At 41.5% G+C, this 20,550-nt stretch overlaps 1 protein-coding gene across 1 annotated transcript in view; it reads left to right on the forward strand.

The window, feature by feature from the left end:
* tyk2 (tyrosine kinase 2) overlaps nt 1–18,073 on the forward strand; it is a 154,214-nt gene extending 136,141 nt beyond the window's left edge. Inside the window, exons 20-24 of the mRNA XM_073069408.1 lie at nt 727–845; nt 1,767–1,939; nt 8,513–8,630; nt 10,481–10,591; nt 12,829–18,073. Coding sequence (XP_072925509.1) covers nt 727–845; nt 1,767–1,939; nt 8,513–8,630; nt 10,481–10,591; nt 12,829–12,963 — 656 coding nt within the window. The 3' untranslated portion in view covers nt 12,964–18,073. The remainder of the gene's footprint in view (nt 1–726; nt 846–1,766; nt 1,940–8,512; nt 8,631–10,480; nt 10,592–12,828) is intronic.
* The last annotated feature ends 2,477 nt before the right edge of the window (nt 18,074–20,550 follow it).

Consider the following 20,550-nt stretch of genomic DNA (forward strand, 5'->3'; position numbering starts at 1 on the left):
AGATCCAAGAAAAGGCTGTTGAGAAAGAAGTACATCTGCCTCCCCTAGTTTCTCTGATGTACAGTACTATGCAAAAGTCTTAGGCATATATAAGCATATATCTAGGGTGCCTAAGACTTTTGAACAATAATGTATTTGTGAATGTAGAGCAAAGAGTGAGTTTCTAAATCGAAGCAAAGGATGTCAGGAATGATGAGGGACAGGTGGCAGAGGAGTGCCAGGGGTAGGGAGTTGCATGGGTGCAGACACACCCAACCCTGATACACCAAGGAAGGTCATTTGATTTCAAACAACTAGTTTATTGATCATTACAGAATGTCTCTGTAGTGCTGGGATGAGACCTGGTATTTCCTGACAAGCTGAAATGCAGCTGGTGATCTCAGACAAAGTGGAACGCACCAGGAGATGGTTGGAGTTTGTGAGGGTAAAGGTGTATTCATGTGTTCCCAGCATAGTAATCGATATTGAATGAGTTCCTTCTCTGTGTCTTGACAGGTGAGGGCTCAAGCCTTTCTGAGCAGTGTCTCATGATATTTGTGTTTCCATAAGAAAATCAAAGCCCTGGGAAACTGCTGCTCTCATCACAGCCAAAGAATTGATTGATGGAGATGATCTTGTTCTCCACTTACCTGTAACAATGCATTCTTATATTTGTACTGTTGTCAGAATCTCAGCAGGGGTGACTGCACAACTGTCAGCCTTTAACAAATATTATTATTTTCTTAGGAGGGCAGATTGTACAGCTGATCATGGAATATCTGCCGCTGGGCAGTCTGCGGGACTACCTCCCGAAGCACAACGTGGGACTTGGGCAGCTTCTATTGTTTGCACAGCAGATTTGTCAGGTAAGACAATACTTATTTGTGTGTTTTCTTTGCACAGTTACTTATCCAGAGCAGATATGTCCAGACCGTAGATGGCAATCAAGTTAACAAGCATCTTTAATAAATTTCTTCTCACTACAATCAGGTTCTTGAAATGACCTGAAAAACACGAACACTATCTCAAAGTATATTTCTTTTTCTCTCAATTTGCACTAATATTGTTATATTTATTTGTGTTTATTGCATTAGCTATCTGTAATTTATGTTAAGTCTATATTAAGTTATCACAAACAAGAGAAAATATGCAGATGCTGGAAATTAAAGTAGTACGCACAAAGTGCTGGACCCTTCCCAGCCTGAAATGCCGACTGTTTACTCTTTTTCATAGATGTTGCCTGATCTGTGGAGTTCTTCCAGCATTTTGTGTGTATTACTATATTAAGTTGTTTGTAATGTATTGTGCTGCTGCTGAGGAATGTAACTTCATGGCATTTGAATCCTAAGTATATATGCCTAGAACAATAAGCTTAAGCTTGGTCTTCATTTCTGTAGTTTTAGCAAATAATTCCACAGAATTTTTGGTGGGTAACCCCGGCTGATATATCATTCTTGGAAAGTGGCAGATTTTGGTAAAGCCAGCATTTCTTGCCAATCAACGTGCACTCAGGTCAGGGATGAGCCAGAGCTCACAGCCCACAGCTCATGGTGAAGGTCCTTCTGCAGTGCAGTTGGGTTGATGATGAAGGAACGCCAGTATAATTTGAAGTCTTTGTGGTAAGCTTTTCTGTGCTTCCAGCCATCAGCAGCCATAAGCATATTGTGATACCAGAAGTGTAAGGACAGTAGTTTCTTGAAGAGAGATTGCTTCATGAAGCAGAGTATTTTTATAGGTTGACCCAGGTAGTCAAGTCCATGACTCCTGCTCTTTGTGCTACCATTCAGGGTATGTCCTACCTACAGTCCCAGCGTTATGTGCATCGTGACCTGGCTGCAAGAAACGTGCTGGTGGAAAACGAGAATGTGGTAAAGATTGGGGACTTTGGGCTGGCAAAAGCAATCCCTGAGCACCAGGACTACTACCGAGTCAAGGACGATGGAGACAGCCCTGTGTTTTGGTAAGCTCTTGCACAGCAACAAGGGTACTTTGGAAAGGTTTGGTTGTCTCTACGAAGAACGTAGAATATATTACTGAGGAATGTTCAAATAACTCAAGGTTTTAAGAAAAAAATTAAAGGCACGAGTGATAAAAGAAGTAAAAAATGCTGGTGAGCCAAGGAAACTTGTGTGATGCATATTGTAGGCTTGTTTCTGGTGGTAAGTTTCCATAATTCTCAATCGTTCACTGACCAGCCTAAGACATTGGATGGCCACGTGGAGCCACTTGGACCTTCTTTCATTTCTCTCTGCCATTGAGGTCACTCATTGTGGCTTTATACAGTAGAAGTGAACACTCAAAGCCATTGGAGCAAGATTGGATTGCTTTAATGTTAAATTTTGAACCATGTTTGTTCTAAATTGGGTTGAGTGAGAGTGGGAGAGTGGCTGTCTCTGGTTTCCAGTCATGTTGTTAGATCTTCAGCTGCTGGTTCTTGGAGAGTGCAATCCCCTTGCATTGGAACTGTGGAGGTGTGTAGGAGAGTGAAGAGTGATGTGGTGGGAAATCCCCTCTGTGCTCACCCAACAGGTGATCTGGATCCCTCAGGTGTACCACATGACGGGGTTGCAGCAAGCCTTCCAATTTGCCAAATATCCAAACGTTCCTTTCTGAAATTCTTCAAATCCATTTCCAGCCATGCCATTCCCCTTCATCCTGCATTACCATTTAGTTATTTACTGTCCAGCTCTTTCCCCTCACTGTTGTCTGTTTGTTCTTTTTCTCTGCAGTTAGTCTATGAATTGTATCAAACACTGTTAATCTATTTATTCATAAGTCTGGAGTATTAACTCTATTTCCCCTCTTGATCTTCTGAATTTTATCAGAATTTTGTCTTTATATTTGGTCCCTAGCATTCAGATTGTTTTGGTTCAGCTTTTTCTATGAGTATGATGATATGGCTGGAGATACGTTCTTCCATCTCTTCGAGGCTCAATCAGCCAGTCCGTATTTAAAGACAGCTGAGATCAGGAGCTCACCGCAAAGGAGGCACTGAGTGCTGATACTCAAAGAAGCATGGTCTCTGCAATAGGGTCTCATCAACGATTAGCATTGCCTTCCTGAATGGCTGGACAGGCTGGACTTCCTGCCCAAGGCGCAGGAGGCTGGGGCATAACCCTACGGAAGATTCTAAAATCATGAGGGGCTTATGTAAGGTGAATGCTCAGTCTTTTTCCAGATTCAGGGAGTCCAAAACTAGAGGCCATAGGTTTAAGGTGAGAGGGGAGAGTTTTAAAAGGGTAACATTTCCATACAAAGCTTGATCTGCCAGAGGAATCTATAGAGGCAGGTACAATTACAACATCTAGAAGACATTTAAACAGGAGCATGGATAGAAAGGGTTTGGGGCCAAACACAGGTAAATGGGACTAGTTCAGGTAGGTAACTTGGTTGGCATGGATGAGTTGTTTCTATACTGTAACAGTTATTGTGCAGGAGTCATTACTGTACATTAGCTGAGCTGTGGAGCTAGGGGCTATTCAACACTTGAGACCATTGTTGCCAGCTATGATATTGGAAAGAGCATCACAGATAGCCTCATCTATTCCTGCTGGCTTTCAGTGTTACTGTTTATCATGGTAATTCTCTCTCACATTCAATGGGATCAATGGTGTCTGCTCCACCATTTGTCAAGAACATGACTGGTTTTCTACCTCAGACATTTTCCAGCACAGTTCCTCGATTTCCTTAATGTCCAGAATTGTGATTGGTGTTTTGAATGAATATTATGACTGAGTCTGTTAAACCCACAAAAGTAAAAAAATTCCAAAGGTCCGTTACCCTCTGAGTCGTAGTCATAGGAAAGTACAGCATAGAAACAGGCCCTTTGGCCCATCTAGTCCATGCTGAACCATTTCAACTGCCCTCTTCCATCAACCTGCACCGGGACCATAGCCCTTCATATCCCTACCATCCATGTGCCTATCCAAACTTCTCTTAAACCTTGAAATCGAGCTCCCATGCACCACTTGTACTGGCACACTCTCACACCCCTCTGAGTGAAGGAGTTTCCCTTAAACTTCTCACCTTTCAGAATCAGAACTGGCTTTAATATTACTGGCATATGTTGTGAAATTTGTTGTTTTGCAGTGGCATTATGTTGCAATACTTAATAAAATAAACTATAAATTACAATAAGCAGAATACCGTATATTAAAAATTAAATTAGTGCAAAAAGAGAGGGAAAAAAATGAGGTCGTGTTTATGGATTCATTGTCCATTCAGAAATTCTGTGGCAGAGGGGAAGAAGCTGTTCCTGGAGAGAGAGGGAGAGAGAGGGAGAGAGAGGGAGAGAGAGGGAGAGAGAGGGAGAGAGAGAGAGAGAGAGAGAGAGAGGGAGGGAGAGGGAGAGGGAGAGGGAGAGGGAGAGGGAGAGAGAGAGAGAGAGAGAAAAGGTTCCTGCACCTGCTCCTTGATGGTAGTAATGATAAGAGGGGATGTTTTGGGTGATGGAAGTCTTTAATGATGGAGGCTGCCTTTTTCAGACACCATCTTTTTAAGGTGTCCTTGATGCTAGAGAGGTAGTGCCCATGAGAGAGCTGGCCGAGTTTACAACTTCCTGCAGCATTTTCTGATCCTGTGCAGTGGCCCCTCCATACTAGATGGTGATGCAACAAGTTAGAATGCTCTCTATTGTACATCTGTAGAAATTTATGAGTGACATACTAAGTCTCCTCAAACTGCTAATGAAATACAGCCACTGTCATGCCTTCCTTGTAATTGCATCTATATGTTGGCCCCAGGATACATCTTCGGAGATGTTGCTACCCAGGAACTTGAAACTGCTCACCCTTCCCACTTCTGATCCCTCAATGAGGATTGGTGTGTGTTCCCTCGACTTCCCCGTCCTGGTCCACTACCAATTCTTAGTGAAGTTGAGTGCCCCACTCAACCAGGTGACTTATCTTATTCATGTCTGCCTCTTCATCACCATCTGCGATTCTGCTAACAGTAGTTGTGTTGTCAGTATATTTATAGATGGCATTTGAGCTGTGACTAGCCACAAACTCGTGGGCGTAGAGAGTAGAGCAGTGAGTTCAGCATGCTTCCTTGAGGTGTGCTCGTGTTGACTGTCAGTGGGAGGAGATGTTATTTCCAATCCACACAGCTGTCACCTGCTGAGGAAGTCAAGGATCCAGTTGTAGAAGGAGGTACAGAGGCCCAGGTGTTGGAGCTTGTTGATTACAAATGGGGGTATGATTGTGTTGAATACTGAGTTGTAATCAATAAACAGCTGCCTGGTAAAAGTAGGTGTTACTTTTGTTCAGGTGATCCAAGTTCATGAGCCAGTGAGATTACACTGTAGAGTTATTGTGGTGATCGGCAAATTGAAGTGGGTTCAGGTCCTTGTTTAGCCAGGAGTTGATTCTAGCCATGACCAATATGAGTGTCACTGGGTGATGGTCATTTGAGGCAGTTCACCCTGCTCTTCTTGGGCACTGGTATGATTGATGCCCTCTTGAAGCAGGTAGGAACCTTTGACTGCAGCAGTAAGAGATTGAATGCTCCCACCAGTTGGTTGGTACAAGTTTTGAGATCCCTACCAGATATATCATCAGGGCCTAACGTCTTGCGACATCTTGAAAGATGTTCTAATATCAGCCTTTGAGACAGATTAGAGCAGGGGTGGGCAAACTTTTTGACTTGTGGGCCACAAAGGGTTCTAAAATTTGACAGGGGGGCCGGACCAGGAGCAGATGGACGGAGTGTTTTGGTAATACACCTCATAAGAGAAAATAAAATATCATGGGATATGTAGAAAACATGTGCTTTAATTTCAATTGAAAATGAACAAATGCATTACAACAAAATATCTGTCTTTGAAGTCCCATGGTATTTAGCTATTTATTGAAATGACTTTTAAAACACTGAAAATTAAATGAATAAAATACAGCTTTTTTAAATAGTAACAGTTATTATTTTAAAGCACTGAAAATTCTGTTATCCTTCAAGATATTATCATCATCACTCTCCTCCTGACTGTCTTTATTTCAAAAACGGTAGGAGATGCCAGGTCTACTTGTCCTACTCCTTCTTATTCAATTGTCCCCTGTGCCAAAACTCAACAACAACCAGCACAAGGACAGAACAGTGACAGCGCGCCAGTATGCGGAGCGTGTTATTTGATCTGGAGCGCATTTTTTATTTTGAGAACGTACGTGCACCTGCGCACTACTCATGTCCATCACTTAACAGAAATGACATGTAACATGTAAGGCTTATTGAAAAAAATATTTTCAAATGCATTTTTTACATAACACAACAAAGAAACTTATTTTTAATTTCAGTGGGAACAGTGTTGTTGGTCTCCCTTTTTAGCCAGCGCATCAAAGTCTGGATTTAGTTTTGTTGTGGCGATTCTCAGGATGGATCTGATGTGTTAACAAGGTTTATTAATATAATTTCATCAAGTTCTGCGGGCCGGATTAAAAAGCATATGGCCCGCGGGTCGTAGTTTGCCCATGCCTGGATTAGAGTCACCAGATGCTGCATGGAAGTTTTATTCTCCCTTTCAAAGCATGCGTAAAAGGTATTGAGCTCATCTGGGAGTGAAGCTTCATTGCTATTCATGCTGTTAAGTTTCGCTTTGTAGGAAGTAATGGCCTGCAAACCCAGCCAGAGCTGGCTTGCATCCAATTCAGCCTCTAACTTCAATTGGAATTGTTTTTTCACTCTTAAAATAGCCTTCTGTAGCCTATACCTGGACGACTTGTATAGTTGTGGATCACTGGTCTTGAATGCCATAGATCTAGCCCTCAGCAGACTACTTATCTCCATGGCTTTTGATTTGGGTATATGTGATATGTTCACGAAGGCACACACAGGACTTAATGAAATCTGTGACAACTGTGGCGTATCCAGTCAGATTTGAAGATGAATCCCTGAATATTGTCCAGTCTATTGACTCAGAAGTCCTGTAAGTGCTCCTTTGCCTCCCTTGACAATACCTTCTTGGTCCTCACCACTGGTGCTGCAGTTTTTTGTTTCTGCCGATACACTGGGAGTAGAAGTACAGCTAGGTGTTTGGACTTTCCAAAGTGTGGGCATAGGATGGCATGGTAGGTGTTCTTGATGATGGTATAACAGTGCTGAAATGTGTTGACTCCTCTGCTTGTACAGGTGATATGTTGGTGGTAGTTGTTCAGAGACCTCTTCAAGCTGGTCTGGTTGAAATCCTCCACAATGACAGGAAAGGTGTCAGGGTACACTCTTTCGTGTCTGCTGATTACAGTGCTGATCTCCTCTAGTGCCTGCATGACATTAGCCTGAGGTAGAATGTATACCACTATCAGGATGATGGTGGAAAACTCCCTCGGCAGACAGAAAGAATGACATTTGACCACTAGATGTTGCAGGGTGGGTGAACAGGACTGAGACAAAGCTGCCACATCTCTGCACCACGATGAGATATTCATAAAGTATGCTTTTCTTTTAAAGGACTGAGCTGTCATGTCTTTGCAGAGAGTGGTGAAGCCATTGAGCAGTAGGGCTGCGTCTGAAATGACGATGGACAGCCATGTTTCTGTGAAGGAAAGTACATAGCAGTTCCCGATGTCCTTAAGAAATTCCTTATTTAAATCCTAGGCAGTGTATCACTTATTCATCCACTGTGTCCCATATCCCAGGCTTCTAGGCCAAGGAAAACATTGTCCCTTCATCTGTTCCAAATTGATTTTGTATATCTTGCTGAAATCTCCTGAATTCTAGTGAACACTGGGAAGGTCTACTTGATCTTTGCTGGTGCTACAATCTGTCCACACTTGGAACTAGTCAAGTAAATCAGCTCCTGAGCTGAGGGCAATTGTTCAAAGTACATATATTACCGAAGTATGTACATATTATACAACCAACACACACAAAATGCTGGTGGAACACAGCAGGCCAGGCAGCATCTATAGGAAGAAGTACAGTCAACGTTTTGGGCCGAGACCCTTCGTCAGGACACATTATACAACCTTAAGATTCGTCTCTTAACAGGCAGCCATAAAACAAAGAACTCATTTTAAAAGAAGACCATCAAACCCAGAAATGTGCAGAGAAAATAAAATCATACAAACAATAAACACAGGCAAATAGTGTTCTGAGTTAAGGTCCACAAAGAAAGTCCATCCACAGACCCTAAGATCAGCACAGAGTGGAGCAGCCAGCTGAACCGGCCTGTCTCTTGCCTCAGGCCCCCTGGTAGTTAGTGTAATGCAACCTGGGTTCAATTCTGCCACTGACTGCAAGGAGTTTGCATGTTCTTCCTGTGACCGTGTGGGTTTCCTCCGGGTGCCCTGGTTCCCTTTCACATTCCAAAGAGGCACAGGTCAGTGTTAGCAAGTTGTTGACATTGGAATTGATGCAACACTTGCAGACTGCCCTGATGCTCAGCTAATATTAAATCTTAATCTTAAAGTCAAGACTGTACTGAATCTGAATACCCTATGTGATGGAGGATGTTTATTTTGGTCTTCTGGCTACCTCTATGAAATGGACTGTTTTCATGACAGAGTACTGGAGTTGGGCCTTACATTCTTCTGTTTTATCCTAGGTATGCTGTTGATTGTCTGAAAGAAGGAAAATTCAATTTTGCCTCCGATGTTTGGTCATTTGGAGTCACATTGTACGAGCTCCTGACATACTGTGAGGCTCGACTGAGCCCGCCAGCGGTAGGTCTCCTACAAAACTTCAAACTCAATTTCCTGCACATTTTTGTGAAGACAAATCTGAGCTTTACATTTTCTGTGTCACCTTTGCTTCTCTCCTACACACAAACTTGATTATCAGTATTTTGTGATGGAATGAACTAAATATGGGTCAAATTCTATCAACCTGAGTGTGAATTGGATTCAATGCCTTTGGACCACTGACAGTTGGATCCATTTTCTGTTTTGTTCTTGCCAATTGAATGTAAAGTGAAGCCAGTCTGCAGAAGTATGTCTGTGATCCTAGTCAACCTATCCACTGGGAAACTCTGATAGAACTGCCTCAAAGCCAGTCTCTTTAGGTTCTAATGCTAATCCTCCACAACCTGTCCAAACCTCCTAAAACCAGGTACTTGGCCAATCCATCAGTAGTTAGAATAGGCTGTGAGCTTATTTGATGTACTATTTGTGGCTGGTTATTCTTTAGCCTTTGCAAGGTGCTGTTCTTGGAAAATACCTGGTAAATGAATGCTGCAAAGACATCGCCCTCATTGCTTATCAATTGAATTTGAATTTCCTTCAGAATTAGGTTTAATATCTCTGGCATATGTCGTGAAAATTGTTAACCTTGCAGCAGCAGTACATGATATTAGAGAGAAAAACTGAGTTACATTAAGTATTTATTTCTATTTTTTGCACTGCCTATTTAATATAACTACCAAATACAGAGGGGAAGAAGCTGCTCCTGAATTATTGAGGGTGTGCCTCAGTCTTCGTACCTCCATCCTGATGGTAGCACTGAGAAAAGAGCATGTCCTGGGTGATGGGATCCTCAGTGATGGATACTGCCTTTATGAGGCATCATTCCTTCAAGATGTCCTGGATACTACGGAGGCTGGAGCCCATGATGAAGCTGACTATGTTTACAACTCTCTGCTGCTTATTGCAATCTGTGTCTCTCCTCCCGCGCCCACCATACAAGATAGTGATGCAGCCAGACAAAACGGTACATCTGTAGATATTTGTGAATGTTTAGGGTGACGTACCAAATCTCCTCAAGCTCCTAATGAAATACAGGCAAACTCCTCATGATTTGTAAGTTTAACCCACAAATGCTCACTGTACTCAATATTGGAGGGGTGGTAGCTAGGGGCTCCTTGCTCCCATGCTTGATGTAAGTGTGGAGTGATATTGCAGGTTTTGAGTGACTAGGGAACTGAGTGAGAAGTAACATAGGTCACTGGATGTTGGTATAGAGGAGGATTAACGTCTGGAAGGTGAAAGGGTGATTGTGCCCCCTTCTGCCACAGTCCTGCAGCAGTTAGTGTTGATCTGCCTGGTCTCTAACTTTTCACCTGGGGCACTGAATAATTTCACCATAAATTAGAATTCTTCTGCCAATAATATACAGCATCACATATTCCACTTTTCCTTCAGTGGGTTATTCAAGTGGTTGTTGAAAATTTTGGTAAAAGATTTGACAGTGTTTCAAATATATTCTTCAGATATTCAGGTGTGTGTGATACATTGCTAAGTAATACCTGAAACGCCGGTGCCTCTTTATTACAAGTCAGTTGGTTGCTGATAGCAGAAAGCATTAGTTGAGCCACTTCATTCTTATTAAATGTGGGCAGACAACTTCAATGGAAATCAGGTATTTTTTGATCTTTCAGGTGACTATTCCGGAGGTTGCTTTCAACTCCTTTACCAAGGTGGCATTCTGGTATAGGTGTGTGGAAGTTCTGGTACAAGTTCATCTTTTTCCTATCAAGTACCAATAATGTTGGAATTGGGGGGAGTCATTGATAATTGAATCCATTGTTTAAACATGGCATTAAAGTGTGAAGACTGAGTTACTTTCAACATTTTTACAGAAATTTATTGAGATGATTGGAGTGACGCATGGCCAGATGACAGTGGTCCGACTAATTGAATTGCTGGAAAGGGGCAGACGCTTGCCTTGTCCAAAGTCCTGTCCATGGGAGGTAAGAGCATAAATCTTTGACTTTAAGCTGAATGTTTTCATTTCAGACACACAGCCTCTCCTGTGGTACAACCTGTTCTGAATTTAATTAAATTATGATTTCAAGCATTTATGGGAGACGGATATGAGCATCTGTGTTTTTTCTCTTTAATCCTTTGAGTCCAGCTCTCATTTTAGTAAATATTCACAGCCAGTATCTTTCCCAAGTTATGATACCCTGGACTGGTTTCATTACCTTAGGTTGAGTCTGACCAGGGCTTTGGATACTTTGATTCCAGTACCTATAGTACCAACATTCAATTAGATATTTTCTTTGTTTTCAGTATCTACCCATGACATTTTAATATTTATACATCAAATTAAACTTTTTTTTGGATTTCTACTGCTAGATTTCCCCCCACTTTACAAAATACTCTTTTTTAGGTCAAAGTGTATGACCTCACATTTTCCTGCATTGATATCTACTTACTGCTGGTTTGCCCTTTCAGTTCATCACTGAAGTGTTTCTATCTACATTACTTGCAATCTTCTCTCTGTGCAGAACAACTGTTGCACTGAGCAGGAAGCTTTTAACGTAGCTTGAAAACTGTGCAGCACTTTAAATGTTTTGTAATGTGCATACTATGAATAGTTTGAATGAAAACTGTAAAATCAGATATTTTGATTTTATTGGTTAATTGAGGGGCATAATGAAATACAGTACAGCACAGAAAATTTTTTCATGTTCTGTAAACTTTTTCTAGCTGTGCCCAGTTCCAGCTACGTGGTTAGAAAAGCTATGAGCATGAGGGCATTTCTGTGCGTCAGGAACAAATTTGCATGCAAGATCTCCTAGCCCATCACCTATGCCATTTATAAATACGGTGAATGCTTGTGGTCTGACATTATAGATTCTTGTGCAATACTACTGGTCATATCCTGGCAAAATTATCCTGTGTCCCTGATCTTCTGTTGGCCATTTTCCTAGTCATGCCAATAAATTTACTTCAGTGACTGACTTCATAAGTTCAAAGATCAAAGTAAATTTATTATTGAAGTATGTATATATTACCATATACTACCCTGAGATTCATTTTCTTTTGGGTATTCCCAGAAGAACAAAGAAATACAATGGAATCAATGAAAAGCTACACACAAAGACTGATAACCAAAGTGCATAAGAAGACAAACTCTGCAATAAATTTATAAATAAATAAATGGAGAAATAATATTGTAAACATGAGTTGTAGAGTCCTTAGGTTAGGTTCAGTGTTGAGGTTAGTGAGGCCTGATGGTTGAGGGGTTATAACTGTTCATCAAATTCGTGAGCAATATTTATCAGTGCCTTCTGGAAGAACATATACATCTGCAATGTTACCGTTCTTTTTATCACATTTGTTTGACAAAACTTGCACTTTATAAATCTATTCTAGCTATCTCTAATCAAAATGGTCAGCTGGTTTTATCATTTGGTTTTGATAATTTCCAAACAAAAGACATTGGATTGACTGGTGTGTCATTTCCTTGTTTTCTCCCCATCCTTCCTTTACTTTATTGTCACAAACAATTGATACTAGAGCGTACAATCATCACAGCGATATTTGATGCTGCGCTTCACGCTCCCTGAAATACAAATCGAAGTAAATATAATAAAAATTTATATTATAAATCATAATTAGAAAATAGAAAAGGGAAAGTAAGGTAGTGCAAGTCAGGTCCGGATATTTGGAAGGTACGGCCCAGATCCGGGTCAGGATCTGTTCAGCAGTCGTATCACAGTTGGAAAGAAGCTGTTCCCAAATCTGGCTGTACGAATCTTCATGCTCCTGAACTTTCTCCAGGAGGGAAGAGGGACAAAAAGTGTGTTGGCTGGGTGGGTTGTGTCCTTGATTATCCTGGCAGCACTGCTCCGACAGCGTGCGGTGTCAAGTGAGTCCAAGGATGGAAGATTGGTTTGTGTGATGTGCTGGGCTATATTCACGATCTTCACCTTTCTAAAAGAGCAGTGTGACTTGTACAACTTTTCAATTTTAAGAAGCTGCTCCTGAGTCTGGAGAGCATACCTCCTTCCTTCAGAGCAGTAGAATAGAGGGTTGTTTGAGACTTCAGTTTCTATTTGGACATTGTTCTGTTTATTATTTTGCTTCATTTTCTTGCATGTCTGGCTTGTTCCTCACTTCGTCTTCTCTGAGCCTGCCATTTTCTCATTTTGACAGTTCCAAATGAACAAAGTTTTCTTTTTCTCTCTCCCCCCTCCAGGTCTATCAGCTGATGAACAAGTGTTGGGATTCTGACCCAGCTCAGCGACCCAAATTTCAGGAGTTGTTCCCAATATTTCAGAAGCTGTACGAACGATACAAGAAGATCGAAAGTTCAAGCATCCTCCAGAAGTGATAAACACCAGAAGCTTCCAACCAAACATCATCTTCCTTTATTACACTCTCTGCCACCCTCCCAATTTCCTCCCCATCTCTGCCGAACAGAGTCATCAATCATTGCATCAGCGCCAAAAGCAGTAGCCATTTTGTGAACAGCAAGCTCCCAAAGGTAGCATTGAAATTGTTTTTGGTGTTCGGTCCTGGCTACACTTTGGCCTGTATTTCACAGAGTATGCTGGAACTCTTCAAACTATGCCAAAACAGGGAGGCAAGGCCTTTGTATTGTATCTCAGTCGAAAGATATGAATAGCACTGGTCACTTCTTTAACTGTACATCTTTGCTGTTCAGTGAAGATTTTGGAGAATTGTAGCCAACAAATGCCATTTGAAGAAAAGACTTCTGCTGAACTTCATTGTTTTGTTTTAACTCCTTCCAAAATTCAGAGAGGGAGTTTGAACTTGACCTGATATCGTGATAATCAAGTATACAACCGCACATATACTACACTTTGTTAACTTTTGCAAAGTTCAACTGTCGTGGATAAATAAGCGTTGGGAAATGCAATTTGATTTTTCCCATGAATAATGTCTGTGAGAATCTTTATAAAGCTTAAAAGATGCAATTTAGTGTCTGCTGTAGTTTGCTGTGTCACACTGCAAAACTGATATAGCATTGTTTATTTCAGAACTGTGATAAGAGTTCACTGATGCATCTGACCCTATTACTTTTTAATACTGTCAATATTTGTGTTCTGTGTACTTTTTTTGTTATGAAATATAATGGAAACAAATTAACTTTTGGGATATACTGTCAAAGTTTATCATGTTGAGAAAGAATAATCTCTGCAACCTTCTCGAATGTGACTCTCACCTAGCAGTGTTGCATGCCTCTGCATTATTCCTGCCAAATAACGTTATCTAGCATCATGTTAAAGGAGGGGATACCCCACTTGTTCCCTGCCATCATTGTGATATAGCTGACTTTATTGAATGCTGAATATCAAAATTTAAAGTAAATTTATTATCGAAGTACATATATATCACCATATACAACCCTAAGTTTCATTTTCTTGTGGGCATACTCAAAAAATAAAATAAACATCATAGTCAATGAAAGACCACATCAAAAGTGCAGACAACCGGAGTGCAAAAGACAACAAACTGTGCAAATACAAAAAGAAAGAAATAATAATAGATAAGCAATAAATATCGAGAACATGGGATGAAGCGTCAGTGAAAGTGAGTTCATAGTTAATGGGAACAGGTCAGTGATGGGGTGAGTAGTTCATGAGGTTGATGGTTGAATGATAGTAACTGTTCCTGAACTGATGGTGGGAGTTGTGAGGCTTCTGTGCTGCCTTCTTGATGGCAGTAGTGAGAAGGGAGCATGACCTGGGTGGTGGGGGACCCTTACGGTGGATGCTGCTTTCCAGTGATGTGCTACATGTAGATGTGCTCAGTAGTGGGGAGGGCTTTACCCATGATGGACTGGGCCATATCTGCTACTTTTTATAGGAATTTCCATTCAAGGGCTGTGGTGTTTCCATACCAGACTGTGATGTAGCCAAGCAATATACTCTCCACCACACATCTCCAGAAGTTTGCAAGGTTTTAAATATGCTGAATCTCTGCAAACTTCTAAGGAAGTAGAGGTGCTGCCATGCCTTGTTCATAATTGTACTTGTGTGCTAGGCTCAGGACAGGTCCTCTGAAATGGTAACGCCAAAGAACTTAAAATTGCTGACCCTCTCCACCTCTGATCCCCTGATGAGGACTGGTTTATGGACCTCCAGCTTCCTCCTCCTGAAATCCATCATCAGTTCCTTTGTCTTGCTGGCATTGAGTGAGAGGTTATTGTTATGGCACCACTCAGCCAGATTTTCATGAGTATAATAGACTGAACTTCAAGCTTACAGAAACCAGGCAGGTAGGTGAACCGTGATCTCTCTTAACTGGAAACATGAGAGTCCTGTGAATAGAAACAAATGACTCAGGTGTCCCTATAACCTGGGGAGGATTGAGTAGGCAGTATGACCAGCACCACCTCCAGGTTTCTAGTATTGTCTTGCAGTTTTTACAGAGTATACAACTGTTCCACAACTACTGTTCTGTTGGTATTGAAGACTTTGTATCTCGCAGTGCAACACAAGATGGAAAGATACTTCACAAATCATGCTAATATTGAACTGGTAGTTACACTTGCTCAATTGTGTAATTGGCATGATACCTACTGATGTTTGAGAGTACCCACTCATTAGTGATATTTGCAGCAAGAGTCACTGAGATTTGTTGTGGCAGAGTTAAAAGACATTTTTAAAATGATCATGGCAGGAGAGATTCTCCAAATGAGCAGAGCTTTTGCTTGATTCACCTTTGGGAATTCTCCCAAGTTCAACTTGCCTTCTGTGTCGAGTTGTTGCCCATGGCTGGTGCTGCACAGTTGGCCTGCAGCTGAGGTTATTGCATCGATCCCTGGAGTGGCACAGTAGTGTAGTGTTTAACACAACGCTTTACTGTACCAACTACCTGAGTTCAATTCCCTGCTGCTGCCTGTAAAGAGTTTGTACGTTCTGCCCTGTGACTGCGTGAGTTTCCTCCGGGTGCTCCGGTTTCCTCCCAGTCTAAAGAAGTACCAGTTGTCAGATTAATTGGTCATTGTAAATTGTCTCATGATTAGGTCAGGGTTAAGTTGGGGGTTGCCAGGCGAAGGCCAAATAGGGTATACTCTGCACTGTATCTCATTGGGGCTAGGGACATCTTCAGGAGAGTGGAGCCAAGAATGGGGTTGTCACTGTAATACCTTCAAAGATGTTTCTTCTTTGAGCCTCAAACATTGTCTAATAGTTCTGGGTTTTTTTATCCTGAGACGAGAGATTTTCTTTGTACCACTGTGATTTCTTACCAGTCTCTGTCACTGCAACTTAAGCTTTGAAGGTGATACTTGGACACCCTCTTAAATTAAAGCTGAATGGCTCTGTTACTCTCCAGGCCCCTTATGAGCCAGTTGGAATTATAGGCTTCCCTACACCAGGAATTCAGGAGGTAGACAATGAACGTTGACAATAAGTCAGGTGAGAGATGGAAGTAAGATGCGCATCATTTTCTCCTCCTAAATGCAGTGGAGGATTAGTTTACACATGCTCTAATTTTCACAAGAAGTCAGCCCCAGACTGCATACTGAATTAATTTTGCAGTCGTGGGATTAAAAAAAAAGCTAGAATTGTAGAACAGATATCTTGTGTCACTCTTCAACATGGACAGTGGGGTAGGAGCGCAGCTTCTGATCACATTGTGTATTATCATGGTCTTTCAGCAGTGACTAATTTGTAAGAACAAAGAACTGAACCTTGTAGTACAAAATACACCAGGATGTTTTGAGAAAAACTTGCCTTTGTATAGCAACTCCTATATGACAGAGTAAGCAAAGGTGTTTAATGGGTGTACTGTAAAGCAAGTCACTGAAATATTGAACAGATTCTTGATTCAAGCATTAGATTTAGACAAAGAAACAGGAATATAAATAGTTTGAAAATCACCATAGAACAAATCAAAAAAATCTCTTGTCATAACATGAAGTTTATGGGATCTTTAAAACATTGTCTGCTCTATTTGATTTGGAGGTTGTCAATGATGGGGATAATGTATAGCATACTATACACGAACATGTGGTCAATTTACTGTTTAAAATGTTTTTTTTATGTAAACTTTGGGCCCAACCTAAACTAATTTAGAATATGGTATGTGGCAGGCTTTAAATGGAATCTGGCACAACTGAAGCCAATGAGTGGTTCTACCTTTGTTTCTCTCAAGGGCTCTAATGGTAAAGTTATGATTCTTGGAATGTGTTTGATATTATCATTATTCATGTGTTTATACCAGTTAGCATGTTGGGTGATTTCAATGGACATCTAATAACTTATAATTTGTATTGTCTTCACTCATCAGCTTGTTACATTTTTGCTCACACCATTTATTTATGAATGTTACGCAAATAAGTTACATTGAAATTTATTCAATGAATTGCATTAAAGCAGCTGAAATATTCCTCTTTTTTTTACCATTTTGGATAGTCAGCCTCTGAGTATGAGTATTAGTTGGAGATAAACTTCATGTTTGGCTTTCATTGTGAAACAAGGGAGGCTGTGCATTATGCACAAATGCTGGAGGAACTCAGCAGGCCAGGCAGCATCTATGTAAACAAGTACAGTCCATGTTTCAGGCCTAGACTTGAGCAGGACTGCTAAGGGTAGAAGGGTCTCGGCCTGAAAGGTCGACTGTACTCTTTTCCATAGATGCTGCCTGCCCGTGCTGAGTTCCTCCAGCATTTTGTGTGTGTTGCTTGGATTTCCAGCATCTGCAGATTTTCTCTTGTTTGAGGCTGTGAATTATATTCATTGTGGTGGTGACTAGCAAGGTTGGTATTTTCTGCCTATCACAACTGTCCATGGCAGTGTGGTTCACCACACCTTGCAACCCACTATCCATGTAGTCCAGTTATCACAGAAGGATGGTCAAGTATTTGACCCACTGGTGTGTAAAGTATGGCCAGTTCAGGATGGTGGGTGCCTTGGAAATGGTGGCATCATGTTGCTGCCTCTGTCTTTCTGTGTTCCAGGACAGGCAAGTTCCTGCTCTGCATCTACTGTTGTTCTGTTGGCTTCACTTCAGACTGTGATTTCATGAGAAAAGAATGTGATGTGAGCACCTCTCACTGTTTTCTTGTTATAGATGTGTAAATCTCTTGGCTCTCAGAGCTTTAAACTCCACCTTCTACTTTTGGGAAGCAAAAATTTCACAAAGGTTAAAAAAACAACTAACCTTAGATGTAGGAGTAGATGGAGGTTGCACATGTCCTGCCAAGCAATGAACAAGTGACTGTGTTAAAACTGGATATCACAGCTGGGTTATTTTGCTGTGCTGCAGATGAAATTATTTTGACAAAGATTAAGAAAGCTTTAAGAATAGATCTGGATTATCTGGGAATTATTCCTTTTCCATTTTTAAGTTGTGCATATACCAATTCACAACATATCATGCGATGTTTTTATTGTATTCTGAGTACTGCATTGTGTTGCAGCATTGCAATTATTCCTTCAGAAGGCAATAAACTGTTCATTTTCACTTGACTTTGCTTGTTATTACCTCCTGACCTCAGCACTACAGGTGCTAAATAGGTGTGGAATAAACCAAACTGATTGAATGTTGGACAGAACTTATGTAACCTCTGACATTAGGTTATTCTTGGCCAGGACGGTACTGTGCAAATATCAGTACTCAGGGAAATCGGTTACAGGTCTGCCACCTAAAGACCCTGTGGAGAAATAATGGCTTTGAAAATTGATTTCTTGAGATCAGTATTATCAGCACAGCCTTATATTATTGCCCGTCCGAAACTAGGGTTCTGCTTCCTTTTCAAACGCTTCATTCTTACACTGATCCTGAAGCTGGACTTGCAGATGAACTGTGGTCACCTGAATGATGGACTGCCCTTAGTTCCCCAACAGCTACAGGGATAGGAGTCTACCATCAGCACAGTGATGTTGTCCTGCTATTTGTACAGTGGAAGATTCCAGAAAAACATCATTAATGCACGACTAAGCACTGAGCTGAATTGCAGTATTAGCGGTTCCTTAGTGTCACTTCACTGCTACAACTTGCCTTTCCATCCAGGAGCCCTGGCTACCATCCACTCCTCTCCAAGAGAGAGCTTTTGGCACATCGGCTTTCATAAATCAGAGTACTAAGTACTGGAGTTGGGGATGTTATGTTGAAGTTGTATATGACATTGCTGAGGCCAAATTTGCAGTACTGTGTGTAGTTCTGGTCACCTATCTACAGGAAAAATATCAATAAGATTGAAAGAGTACAGAGAAAATTTACAAGGTTGTTACTCGGAACTTGAGGACCTGAGTATAGGGAAAGGTTGAATTGGTTAGGACATTTCCCCCTAGAGCACAGGAGAACGAGGGGAGATGTGATAGAGGTATATAGGTATCTTAGAAAAGATAAATGCAAGCAGGCTTTTTTTCCACTGAGATTTGGTGAGACTAGAACTAAAGGCTATAGGTTAAGAGTGAAAGGGGAAATGTTTAGGGGAAACCTAAGGGGGAATTTATTTACTCAAAGGGTAGTGAGAGTGTTCTTCACCAGCAGAAGTGGTAGATCACTTGGCTGTCCTACTGTCTGCATACAGGCAGAGCCTAAAAACCAAGGCTCCACAGATTAGGACAACTAGGAGGTGGTCCCGGGAGACAGGGAAACAATTAGATGATTGTTTTGAGTCTGTGAACTGAGCCATGTTCAAGCACTCATCTAGAAATCTCAATGAATACACCAGGCTTAAAATGGACGTTTAAAACATCTGTAGATGAGTGTGTCCCCACTAAATCGTTCACAGTGTTCTCCGATCAGAAGTCCTAGATGAACCATGAGGTCTTAAATTTGAGGGCAGATCACAGGTTTTCAAGTCTTGAGACAAAGAATGCTAAAAGAGTTGCAGGTGTGATCTCCAGAAAGCCATCTCATGGGCAAAATAGAGATTCCGGACCAAACTGGAATCAACGAGGGATGCCCAATAGCTGTGGTGGGGTTTTAATGCTATACCTCAAAACAAAGTTAAATCAGTCAACATATGGGGGATAGCAGGGCTTCACTTCCAGATGAGCTCCATGCCTTCTATGCTCACATTGACCATCAGAACATGGAGGAACCATTACAAACCCCCATATTTCCTGATGATCTGAAGCTGACGTGCGGGCTGCCTTCAGGAGGGTGAATCCAAGGAAAGCATTTGACCCGGATAGGATACCTGGCCATGTTGTAAAGACCTGTGCTAACCAACTGGCTGGTGTGTTCACTGATGCCTTTAACCTCTCACTTTGTCAGTGTGTGGTACCCACCGGCTTCAAGCAGGGTTCATTTACACCAGTGCTCAAAAAGAGCATGGTCACCTGCCTCAATGACTATCACCCAGCTGCACTCACATCCACAGTGATGGAGTGTCCTGAATGGCGAATTGGATCGGCTCCAGTTTGCCAATTACAGTAACAGGTCCATGGCAGATTCTATCTCTTCACACAACCCTGGAACATCTGGACAGCAAAGATGCATTCATCTGGATGCTCTTTATCGATATTAGCTCTGCATTTAATACCATCATCCCCTCAAAACTAATTAATAAGCTCCAAGACCTTGGCCTTGAAATCTCCTTGTGCAATTGGATCCTGGATTAACTCACTTGTAGACACCAGTCAGTTTGGATTGGTAGCATCTCCTCCACAATCTCCAGCAGCACAGATGTACCACAGGGCTGTGTGCTTAGCACCCTGCTCTACTCATTTTACACCTATGACTCTGGTCAAGCACAGCTCCAATATCATATTCAAGTTTGCTGATGACACCACTATTGTGGGCTATATCAATGGTGGTGATGAATCAGCATGCAGGAGGGAGAAAGAAAATTTGGCTGAGTGGTGTCATAACAACAACCTCTTATTCAATGTCAGTAAGACCAAGGAAATGATTGTAGACTTCAGAAGCAGAGGTCCACAAGCCAGTCCTCATCGGAGGATCAGGTGGAAAAGGTTGGCAGCTTTAAAATCCC

This window comes from Hemitrygon akajei, chromosome 16, assembly GCF_048418815.1.
Source record: "Hemitrygon akajei chromosome 16, sHemAka1.3, whole genome shotgun sequence".
Classification (NCBI taxonomy): domain Eukaryota; kingdom Metazoa; phylum Chordata; class Chondrichthyes; order Myliobatiformes; family Dasyatidae; genus Hemitrygon; species Hemitrygon akajei.